Source organism: Sander vitreus, chromosome 18 (genome assembly GCF_031162955.1).
Source record: "Sander vitreus isolate 19-12246 chromosome 18, sanVit1, whole genome shotgun sequence".
Lineage (NCBI taxonomy): Eukaryota > Metazoa > Chordata > Actinopteri > Perciformes > Percidae > Sander > Sander vitreus.
The window spans coordinates 8,560,623-8,573,120 of record NC_135872.1 but is presented as its reverse complement, the minus strand read 5'-3'; the positions used below and the strand labels follow the sequence as shown (position 1 = coordinate 8,573,120).

Genomic DNA, 12,498 nt, shown 5'->3' with positions numbered 1-12,498 from the left:
TTTGTAATTTTGGTGGTCTCAAAATGGCCAGACAAAATTAATATTGCAGTTTTATACTTTAAATGGAAGAGCACAGATAGATATAGTTTTATAAAAATGTCATCATCGTAGATTCTTGCACTAAACCTACCTGTTTAGGTGGAGAGATGTTCCTCTCTCGCTCTCCACCAATCTCATTCCTGAAACAAGGGCAGCTGAGCACCAGGTCATTACTCTTGTCATCACCAGGGTCCAAGACAGGGTTGGTACCGTGTCCTCCTCCTGTCCCTTCCTTGCTCAGCTCCTCTTGTGAGCCACAGGGTGACCCATACACTCCACTCTGATTGGAGGAGAGGGAGGATGTGGCCGAAGCAGAGGCGGCAGCAGCAGCCGAGGCACCGGTAGTGGTGTTCTTGCGTTTGGACCCAGACTGCCGACTATGGATTACCTCATTGAGGTCAAAGAGTAGAGACTGTACATCAAAATGGGCAAAGCCTTTTTGACATGCCCAGGGTTTGGGAGGTGGGCCACTCTCATCCCCTTTCCCCCCATCTTCAGCATCTGAGCCAGCCCTCGATGAGTCACCCTCCACCTTCACACTGCGCAGCTTACGGAATATTGACTCTCCACCTGTCTCTGACTTTGACCTCCTCTTCAAGTGCTTCTCTCTTTCCTTCAGCCGGCTGGCAGGACTACCTCTGGCTGGACCTAATGGCCCATCTGGCAAGTCCAGGGCAGCCTGTTTTGTTGGGGCCACGGTAAGTAGCTCGGTTAGCTTCTCTGGAGCTGGGCTTCGCTGATCAGGGGCCTCAGAAGACTGGTATCCCTTGAGCATGTCAAAGAAGCTCTCTCCTGACACACCATGTTTATCTATGGATGAGGTGCTGCCATACTCGCGGTGCATGGGTGTCCATCCGGAGAATGACCAGCCCTCATTACCGTCCACATCCAGCTCACTGATAGTTATATCACTGTTACTGCGTTGACGGATGCGCCTCATGCCTTTGCGAGGTGAGCCCAGATAGCCATCCGGTGACAGGAAGCGATTGTCCTTTCCCTTGCCATGCATCTTGCTCTTTAGTGTGTTGTGGATGTTGCGCAGCATGGATGAGTCCTGTGGGCTTATCAGGTGGCCCAGCTTGGCTGACAGATTGCTGTGGGCTGTGACGGCTGACACCCCTCCTCCTCCACTGCCACCACTACTTCCTCCTCCTCCTCCTCCTCCTCCTCCTCCTCCTCCACCACCAACTCCTCCTCCTCCTCCACCACCTCCTCCTCCCCCCCTACAAGTCTTTCTCTATCTCCACTTCCTGATCCTGAAGAGCTAGTGGTGTTTGTAGAGCTGGGGGAGTCGGTTTCCACAGTGATATGCCAAACACCCCCACCTCCCCCATCTTTCCTTGGGGGCCAATCAGCCACACGAGCACGAACCCCCATCTTGGGGACGCCAGGGTTGGTGCCAGTGGTGGAGGAAGAGGAGATGTGGGCGCTCTCACTGCGGGGTGGTGGTGCCCCTCCATTGGGCAATCGCAGGCGGCGGGTATAAAACTCATCAGAAGCTGGCACTGAGCCCCCAACCGAGCGCTCTGTCTGAGAACGCTTCAGACTGGTCATGATGGAGATGGGAAAGGGTGTGGGGAGGGGAGATGGGAGGAAAAGGTAGGGATGGGTTGCTAATGGGTTTAGATTAGGGTCAACATAATGCCCATTGACTGAAGTGATGAGAGAGTCTCACGAATACATTTGATGCTGCAGAAAGAGCCAAAAAAAGAAAACATGAATTGGGCTCAATGTTAAATAATTAATGATCAACAAATGACTTTAAAGCATTGGCAAAAAAAGGAATGGGAGCATTCACAGTATGCGTGTAGAATTTCACCAATACCCTACGGCTTTTAAAAATGTGACAAAGTTGACTGGCTTTAAACTTTTACAAATCAAATACTGGAATAAAAAAAAAAAGGGTAAAATATACCTTACATAGAACAATAAACGCTGGCTTCAATATTCGCATCACACAACACAGTTCAAGACCTTTGTATTATTTTTAATAAAAAAATAAATAAATGCTGTACCTTGAAGAAGCTTGATGAACAGAAATGTGTTAATTGTGAACTTTCACAGCTGAAGTCTCTAAAAAGCAGCCTTCATTGCAACCATACTAGAGGAGAACTCAATTCAGTCTGGACGGGACCAACTCAGGAACTGAGAAAATAGTACAGAGAGAGAAAGAGGATAGGTAGAAAGGAAAGCAGGAAGGAAACAGATCAAGTTAGAGAACAGCCGCCATCATATGTTCTACAGTATCAAATTGTAACTTTATTTCAGAGCCACCATTATAAAGTAAACAATGGGAAACTACTACTACTGTACTTTTTTCATGAATGGTGTAGGGTCACACAGTATACCACTTACAGCCAATGATTTGACTCACAGCTACATTTTTCTCAATGGGAAAGCTGACCAATTTTTACACTTCAAGATCAGTTTATTGGTTATGCAGAGTATTACACAGTCGGTGAAAATTGACAATGTTGTCTGGTCTGTAGAAAACTTTGCCCAAAACAACCCTGCTGTCATCGGGGCTCGTCATCTTGGGCTTGAGGACTACAAATCCTTAGTTACAAACGGGGAGGCATTTGGTGTTCATAATACATAAGACCAGGCAGTCATGGTCTAAGATTGAGCTGCATCAGTGAATTGTCAAAGCCAGCATTTGTGGTATTTGATCCATAACAGTGAATAAATGTTGATGTATAGCGAGCCTCTGCAAAAGCCCTACATTGCCAGGCATGCTCTGGCTGCACGAGTCAAACGCTTTGGCTTGTTTGCATTTCTTTAAACCAATCACAATCGTCTTGGGCGCAGCTAAGGTCTGGATGCAGTGACGGTGCCCTTGCAAAATCGACAGTGGAAGTAGAGGAGAATACCTACAATACCCACACTGTCCATCCGGTAAGCCAGACTACTGCAGCATTGGTTGTGACCTTTTTTCAACAAGTCTATTACATGTCTCAAAATTCAGGAAAGGGCAATGCTAAATTGTTGAAGCCCTCTTTTAAAAGGAAGCCATGACATTTATTCCTTTTGAGTATTTGTACATCATTCTGAAAAACCTTGTAAAATTGCAGGCGCTTCAGGATTTAATTCTTCTTGCCTTCACCAAGGAAAACATGTCTTTCCTGTTTGGATATTTCTTCATGACATCAAAAGGAGCCATGACACAAGCTGTAAAAGACCTTGAACAGCCCACACAATGTGGAATTTCCCCTGAAGGGCTCAGGAGATTAATGTAATATAGAACCATATGTAAAAAAAAAAAAAAAAAAAAAAAAAATCAACATCTCAAACAATAAAAGCAAATTATTTAACAGCTATTGCCTTCCACAGCCATTAATATAAGAGCTGAGGAAAAACTTCCATTTGCATGCGTTTGTCTACTGGCTTGTGCATGGTGGCATGCAATGGTGCACTACCTCTCTCTTCCACACTACTGTGTATCACCATGGAAATAGGGAATAGTACAGTAAATTTTTCTGAGTGTGTAGGTTTCCTTCCCACATACATTGCTGTGAACAGATTCTCAAATTCCAAATGTAATCATTCAGTAATTTAAGTAGCACTAACAGACTTACTCAAATCACTCCCATACTCTGGGGTTGTGTCAGAAATAGATATCTCATCATAAAAACTATAGGCATGGTTCAATGCCACACGTTGTTTAAGAAAATGTCTTTTGTGAAGTGGGGGAACTGGCCCATTAACAAAGATCTGCTTTGTGGGCAGTACTTATGACACTACTACTACTACAGTATCTCCTCTACTCTAACGCTGTTTGTGAGTTGTTTAGATGGGTATTTTTGAGTATATTTTTGGTAGGCCAAAGAGGCCTTTAGGTTTCCTGTTGGAGATCATAAGTACTGTAAAATGTATCTTAAGGCTCATAAGCAGCCATTTTAGTCTCAACAGACATACACCTTCTTGGCTTGATAAAAATGAAACACTTAATTCTCAAAAGAGATGAATTGTGGAACTGATAGAGCATGAATATGGATGAACCTCCTCAGAGGGAGTTTTTTTACAACCCATGTCCCCAATCAAATGTAGACCAGTGGCTCACCATTCTTTTTAAAACTCCTTTGATTAGACTCAAATCCCCTAAATACCAAATGAAAGATAAAGCATTGCACTAAAGCAGCATTTATTGAAACACAGGTATGCAAAAATTTGTTAACTAATAAGCCTTGTAAATAGCCTCAAATAAACTCCCACGTAGGAATGGGCAGTAAAAAGGTCAACAGGTATAGTGAGTTATAAGTAGCATAAACACAGAGAAGAAAGTGGTGATGGTTTCTCTTCATCATATACTGGTGAAAGACAATTTGTTCCCTGCGCAGCCACAACACCCAATCAGAGGGCTCCCCACAATACAATGTGCATTACTTTACAGATGGATGACACTGACTTTGGAGCTGTTGATAAGTGGCTTTTTGTAAATAAAAAAGAGCAAAATTCCATGTTATTCCCCCAATATGATACAAGAGACCTCAGAAAGTAGGAAGGCGGCATTGCCCTACACTATAAGTCAATAACGTCTCTAAAGTCACACTCAAAAGACTGGGTAGTACTCCTTAATGAGAGTTAGGAGACACTGTGAAAAACAGTGAAAGAGAAAGCTCTATATACACTGTACGTTAAGTAGGGAGACTGGGAATTGAAACGAATGAATGTGGCATTGCGGGCCTCTCTGCAGTCGCAGAGGACCAATTACACTGACAGATACTCAGTAACCTTTAGCAATGTCTAAATGATGTCGATTCCTGAGGTAAATATGTAGCATCACCGCTGAGGTTGTCTTCTGGCCCAATCAACTGGAAACTGTTAACAGAGGGACTTGCGTGCATCTTAGAAATAACAGTGAAAAGGACGATAAGCACGACATTACTAAAACATGAAAGCGTTATTGTAATATGCTATCAAGCATTTGATATTGCAGAAACAAATCTGGTAACATGAGAGTGAGTTTAATAGATAATTCTCTACGGACGGAAATTGTGCAAAAGAATGTAACTTTGAATGGCATGTAGGTAGTTTGACTAACTCAACTAGTGTTCAAGCCTCATAAAAACATGTTTTTGCCTAACTGCACATTTAGTCTTACATTGGAGCGATGCTAATAAGGGATTGCCTTGTGGCCAGTATGGACAGGAGGAGTGATTATCATGGCCAATAACTCTTCCAATGCAGTCTTAAAGACGGACTTGAAAAGATGTGAACCTACATTTTGTATTAGTACTGGTACTTTTAGATTTTTGTTGTTGGTTGTTGGATTTATAAGCAGCTGTTTATTTTCAGAGGAATGTCCTTAAATGAACCGTTCCAATTATACCTAAGTTAATATAATTCACTATTAATTTATTATTCATGTGTTAAATTGTTTGTTTGCCTATAGACACTATAGACACGTGCCTGTTTAACTGACCTGCTGTGCACTGGCTAAGAGCCTATAGGCTTTACAACTCATTGGACTTAATACATTCAAGAGTACCAACTCAACAACTAAAATAATAAATCCAAATTACAATTTTTCCTTTCGATGAATTCATTTAATTTAATTTTTATGAAATTATAAGGATACTATGCGACTAGTAAAATAAAGTATTACTTAGAACGTTGATGAGTAATAAATAACAATATTTATGGATTAGTTCTCTAATGAGTACAATGTCATGAGGGTGTCATAACTGTTACTATGGTCATTTAAAAATATGCAAACCATAGTACTGCTTGCTAGGCATGGGCCGGTATAAGATACTGACGGTATGATAACCTTTATCAAAAATATCACGGTTTCACGGTATTGCAATTACAGCTTTACAAATTACAATATTTTTTATTTTTACATTGAACACAATGTATTTTATTTTTTTAAGATTCTTTTTTTGGAGGGCTTTTTCCTTTTATTTCAGAGTGAGAGTGGATAGACAGGAAAGGTGGGAGAGAGATGGGGGATGACACGCAGCAAAGGGCAGCAGGTCGGATTGGAACCCGGGCCGCTGCAAAGGGCTCAGTCTACATGGGTCGCACGCTCTTACTGAGTGAGCTAGAGGTCGCCCCAATGTATTTTATTTTTAAAAACGCACTGCACACTGGCAGGGAGATGGATTTCAAAACTGCACTGTCTGTCCTTGACGACTCATAAAAAACAGCTCATACCACAGGAACGGTATGATGGAAAATTGTAGTGGTTTTAAAACTGACTTTTTTTTAAACCGTGGTGTACCTTGAAACCGGATTATTTAAATTGTTTCTGGCTGCTACAATATAAGGTTGTTGTCAAGCAGCACAGGTGTGCCAGTATGGGCACCGTGTGAATGTGCTCCATTGCACAGTGAGTCACACACACCTGAAAATTACAGAGCAGACACACTGACTAAAAGAGGCTAGCCCTAAACAATGAAAGGGGACAGAGTCATAGAAAGACTCTTGAAACGAGAGGGCACAAAAACGTTGAGCAGAAGACTGTGTGTGTGTGTGTGTGTGTGTGTGTGTGTGTGTGTACACGCGCACTCAGTTGCTAAGACCGAAACACTCCATTTCTTCTCTCTATTCTCAGATATATTGTACTTTGGAACTGGTTATTATTTTTAGACAATTACAGAGTGTTTGGTAGTTATTAATCAGCCAGTATTGTGGTTGAAGAATATGGAGAGTTATTTCCAGGCAGTATGGATTATACACCTGTTTCTGCAGACAGACAGTGTTACTACACCAACTGGTGAGTCAAGTCAAGTCATGTCTTGTTTTCATTGTAAATCCAGACAACACATACAACAGAAACAGTTTGACACCCAGCCCAAGCTCTCCAAGGAGACAAAGAGGAACCAAAAGCATTTGGACATTAAGAAAATAAAAGGAAGGGACCTCTCAATAGGAAACTCAAAAAGAGATCCCCCTTCTTGGATGGCTGGGGGGTGCAATAGAAGCTGTAGATGGGAAAATGGCAATTACAAATAAACTGACTTGAAACTTTGACAATCTGTCCTCTCAAACACCTGCTGCCAAGATGTTGCTGGGCATAGGTGTGACTGTTAAGGCAAGACATGCTATAGAGCCACTGCAGGTAACACAAAGAGCCTCAGGACCAAAAGACATGGAAACATTCCAGGTTATGACTCAAGCATTCAGTGTGTCTCGTTATGTGTCTCACACAGATGATGAGGAATGTTGCATCATATTATTATTTTCTCACCAAAGTCATCTCTCCCAGGCTGAGTGGCATTAGTGTCTCAGTTTTCAGCTGGTTTAAACTTTGTATCAGTGTAGATGGGAAAGCATAAACTTCATATCCAAACTTCATTGAATATAAGCTATATGCAGAAAGCTTCAAATTACTAATGATAGTTCCAACTGTTCCCTGGGAATTGCAATTAACAAAAACACTGTCAATGAACTGCGGGTATTTCAAACCTCTCATGTGTCAAAATGTAATAGTACAGGCCTAGTGTTCCTAAATGCTACACAACCATTTGGAAGCCAAACAGCTTTTCATCTCAGCAAGGCTGAGTGTAGATGAGAAAATGGTAGGCCAAGACACAGAGGGAAGATAAGGAGAAAAAAATAAATCAAACATTATTCTCTTTGAAAGTTGCCAGGCAGCAGGCAGTCCAGTGTGTTAGGGCTACAGCTCAGAGCATTTCAAAGTGAAATTGTAATTGTGTGGAAAGATAAACGTGCTTTGCTGTTTTTTTTTTCCTCCCTCTGCAGCGATTGGCAGTGGGGTGGGGTCTACTCCCCGGCTCACTTAAACTTAAAAGGGGCTTTTGGGTGCTCTTTAGTCTGCCGACTGCCGATGTTGTCTTTTTCTCTCGAGTGTGAAATTGTGAAGGCATTCTACGGCTTACACTCCCCTATCCCTTGCTATCAGAGGATGGAGGCAGGAGATGACTGATACAATATGATAGATATATATATATATATATATATATATATATATATATATATATATATATATATATATATATATATAGATAAAAATAATGAACAATAGTTACAATAAGTAACTAGCGTTTTGTAGAGTTTGTATAAGAACATGAACAGTTTTAAAGTTTAAATATCACTTTAAGAAGACCTAAAAAAAATGTCCCTTAATACTGAACAGTGACTGGAAATGAAAGAACAGCTAGTAATGGCCAGGGGCTCGGTCTGCTCTACAACAGCGAGTTGCACAGAGCTGCAGTCAAGGGTTCAGCATTTTTTAATCCATATGAGCGAGCACTCTGTTTCGCACCTCCATTTTAACAGCAGTTTTTACCCGTCTTGAAGCAATGAGTCACAAATACAGATCATCTCGTTTCCACATTTGTAACTCATTTCTTCATGACTTTATTGACACATTTTAGTTTCATTGTGACTCATGATTTATTGAGATACTCTTTCTTGCATTTCATCGAAACTGGCATATGCACATGGCATGCTTAACAAAAATGTGAATATTCTTACCTGACCTTGACGAGTAAAAACATCTCTCTTTTCACTGTGGGTGTCTGGATCTCTTGTAAACACAAAGCACCTAAGAAGATGAAAAGAAGAAGAATAAAGTTGAATGCTGCGAGGATCAACCTCAAACTGTTTAATCTTGGCTAAATACAGTTTATTCTACTCTGAATCATAAGAGATGTAAAGATGCAACAAGATCCATCAGCTGATGACAGTAAAATCTACCTTGGGTGAGTGAGGGACCTGATTTGCACTATACTGGTTATACACACTATAAAGTATGTGTGTTTTTGGTGAAGTCACTTCAAATGACATTTTTAACTAGCCTGACAAGCCAGACCCACATCAAGATGTTGGGTCTATATATATATATATATATATATATAATATATATATATATATATATATATATATATATATATATATATATATATATATATATAGTAAATAAGTGTCACTTTGTGTCATTGTTGCACAATAAGGACCTGCAACACGATTAGTTATGGCTTTCCTACACCCGTTCACGTTTGCGTTGTTGCCACAGCAAAACAGCTGAAAAAGACTGGTTAATATACCGGTTCATTGAGAATACATACAGGAAGAGGTAGTTTAACACAACATTACATGTAAGACTGCTTCTTCTGATCCGCAATGTAGTTTAATCAAAGCCATACACCATTTACACAGCAAGACAACAATACCTGGTTCTCCCCCACACACATAACACACACTTCCTTGCCTTTCTCCTACTGTGCCTCAGGGATCCAACAATCCTCTCCTTTTTACCTCCATGATGCAATAAGATGTTTTTCTAATCATTATTATACATCTACATTCCTTTTTTCAGGTTAAAACAAATGCATTCATAAAGTGAAGATGAAGTACATATGTGAAATACATGTAAATATTTGTTACCACACGTATTAAGAGGGATACCTGTCGAGCAATCCAATCCAATAAGCATTACATACTACCTTTGTGGAGCTTCCAATGCTCAACCTTTGTGTTGGGAAAAGTTGTGTTGTTTGAATAATACCAACACGTGTTCCTGTTGTTTTAGCAATGTCAGTTCAATCACTATTGAACTAAACCTTTAAGTACTGTTGATCCACATCCAAACATAACTCATATTAATTACTGAACTACTGTGCACTTCACCATCACGTTGGTTTTAATCCACTCACACAGGAGGTATCTGGGTCGTGTGAGCTCAGATGAATCAGGTCCATACAGCCAATTGCCCTCATGGTGGGCTAATTTATTATTTATGGCAAGCAGAGAGGATTTGGGGAGAGTGGGGGTTGGTTGGTTGGTAAATTGATTTTCCCTGCAGGCTTATCTGTTATCTTTAGACTGATAATAGTGACTACGTTACCTCTCAATTCAAACTATCACTACCCTGCTCATACAAAGATCTTTGAGTTATGCATGTTTGAGATGAAGGACTGAAGAACTGTGATATCCTAAGGGTGCCTCCATTGCTCTTCCCAATAATATTGCCAACACATATAGCTCTACATTTGTGCTGGACTGGTTGATTTGAGCATACAGTATTTTACTACTCAAATTTAGAACAAACATGTTCCACTGGTGACTAAGATTCTCTTTAATCTAAATGACATTGAATTGTTTTGATCTTTGCAACCCTGATTTTACAGTATATGGATTGTGCATGAGCAGGTGCAGGTTCAGTTTGCATTGCTAAGATGGTGGGATATTGTGCCATGCACATTGTTATGCTCCATGTCATTCTGCTGAGAAAACCACATTAAAAAAAACAACCATGTTTAGTTCAGGCTGTCCACACATGTATGAGCCAGACAGGTGGCTGCTCAATGATCAGGCACAACATTAAACAACTCCTGTACCACACCAGTAGACATGAAACGGCCTTGCCAAAAATGTGAGGTTTACATCACTGGTCTGATTTAGCCAAAAACTGAAAGAAAGGCACACTTGTATGTAAGGTTCTGGCTTAATCTCTGCATAATTGACCTTACTGAAGTGGTATTAAGGTAAGATCTTCAAAACCTTAAGAAAGTCAAAACTGGTGCCCCGCCTTTCTAATTTGCATGAAACTGCAGGTATGACGCATCTCATTACTAACCGGCCTAAGCCGTGACTGCTTCTGACAGGGCTTTCACACCGCCGCACGGTAACTCACCGCCTCCAGACATTTCAGTGAGGGGAAGGCGACATTGTGTTTTTGATAACAGTGGCAGTGGTAGTATGAAGTGGTTGCCGCCCACATGAATGCGCTGTGCTGAACATCTGGTGGCAACAGCCTGGCTTCGGCCAGCCACTTTTAAAAATGCTTAGCTTTTTTGGGGAACGCTCTTGCAGGTATGCGGTTGTCAGGGTGGCTGCCGCCGATTATTACAGCAGCTTGAATTGCAATACCTAAATCTCTGCATTGCAAGCTTGACGTGCATGGGTTTCTTCGTCTGAAACACCTTGGTAGTTGCTGACACTTACTGCAAAACGCATGCTGTCACACCTTGTTCACTCTTGGGTATTTCCGTAAGACAATAAATAAGTAAACAGTGGAGAACACACACATGCACTCAGACACACACAGACTGAACAAGGGTCCTATCTGACAGGTTCCAATCCATTTACCATAGCTCTCCCATGACTAAAAATAAGCAACTGAATCTACCTAAGCTGCAGGCATCATGATTGAAGGATACTGTTCAGGCTGAATTGGCAGTAGCTGTGTGTGTGTGTGTGTGTGTGTGTGTGTGTGTGTGTGTGTGTGTGAGTGAGTGACTATTCAATAAAGATGTGTTTTAGGCAGCATATACAGTGTGCTTTTCAAAACGAGTAAATTAAACATGGTTCAATTAAAAGGTCAAGGAGCAGAATTCCTCATGTCCACTCCGTAAATCTTCTTTCACACGGCATATAAAATAGCCAGCCAGACAGAGGCAACTGGTCAGCTGACATACTGAATTACAATTAAGAAGTTTTGTGCATCAATGCTAAACTGTTTAACAAATAATTGCATTCAAGAAAGGATTATTTTCCCCACTCCTACTTGTCAGGGCTTGTATCTGTACATGTAGGCTGGTCTGCCCACAGCAGTAAGGTGACATTGTTAAGAAATAAAAACCATTAATCAGATGTAATTTGGCTTCATATGAACACTCCAACCCATTAACACATTCTAGGCGAATGGCTCAGTCAGCTGCGCTCAGACAGCAGCAATGAAGTCGCTTGGTCCTCTGCAAGAGCCACCTCCGCACCACCACCAAGAGCCCTCTAATCTATGCCAATCAGATGACGCTAAACAGCCATTTGTTGTTTAATTGGGCACCAGTAGACGCCCCCTCCTTATTTCAACAGCCACTGCAGACCCCAGCAAAATGCTTGCAATGCAGGCACAGCAGTACGAGTGACAGAAATAGCAGTGGTGAATAATAGAGAAAAATAACTGTGGTGTAATTAACATGATGGCGCGGGGCTGATGTACGGTTTAGAGATAAAGAACTGAAGGAAATGAAGAGAGGTTGATGAGAGCAAGGATAGAGAAGAGATATGCAATGAATTAAAGAGAGGGAAGTTTAAGAAAGGAACATTTTGGAAGAAAGGAAAAAAAGAGAAGCAAACAACTGAGAGGAATAGAGTAAGTGAGAGAGCAAACCAAACTGCAGCCCTGTCATCAAAAGATCTAAAGAGTAAATCAACCCTGGTAACAGGCGGCAGTATTGTTGTCATCCTCAACTTATATATTATAAGGACTATTCTACGTAAAAATTAATGAATATATAAGCAAATATGGGCTGCTGCGTAACAAGAAAACCTGTTTGATGCATCACAAAATACTGGTACACAAAGATTCAGAGATGTAGGGAGAAAGGCAGGGATGAAACAGAAATGTATATGATAATTAACATTAACATGTTTCTCAGCAGCAAGTACATCTCAACATCTCACTAGTTCTGTTTCAACTCTGTAATGCAAAGTTCACTGGTAACACAGGTTACAAACAACAAGTCCATGAAGTAAATAAGGATGTCT

The 12,498-nt window shown here is 41.0% G+C and overlaps 1 protein-coding gene across 2 annotated transcripts in view; it reads right to left on the bottom strand.

Annotated features, from left to right (window-relative positions):
- The window catches only part of sipa1l1 (signal-induced proliferation-associated 1 like 1), a 92,983-nt gene that overhangs the window by 38,708 nt on the left and 41,777 nt on the right, over positions 1–12,498 (bottom strand). Inside the window, exons 2-5 of one of the 2 annotated variants that reach the window (XM_078274378.1) lie at positions 8,482–8,551; positions 2,055–2,184; positions 1,359–1,728; positions 131–1,251 (exon numbers count right to left, since the gene is read on the bottom strand). In XM_078274378.1, the coding sequence (XP_078130504.1) occupies positions 131–1,251; positions 1,359–1,593 (1,356 nt within the window). In that variant the 5' untranslated portion in view covers positions 1,594–1,728; positions 2,055–2,184; positions 8,482–8,551. Of the gene's footprint in view, positions 1–130; positions 1,252–1,358; positions 1,729–2,054; positions 2,185–8,481; positions 8,552–12,498 lie in introns of those variants that run through there. The other variant, XM_078274377.1, reaches the window with a different exon arrangement.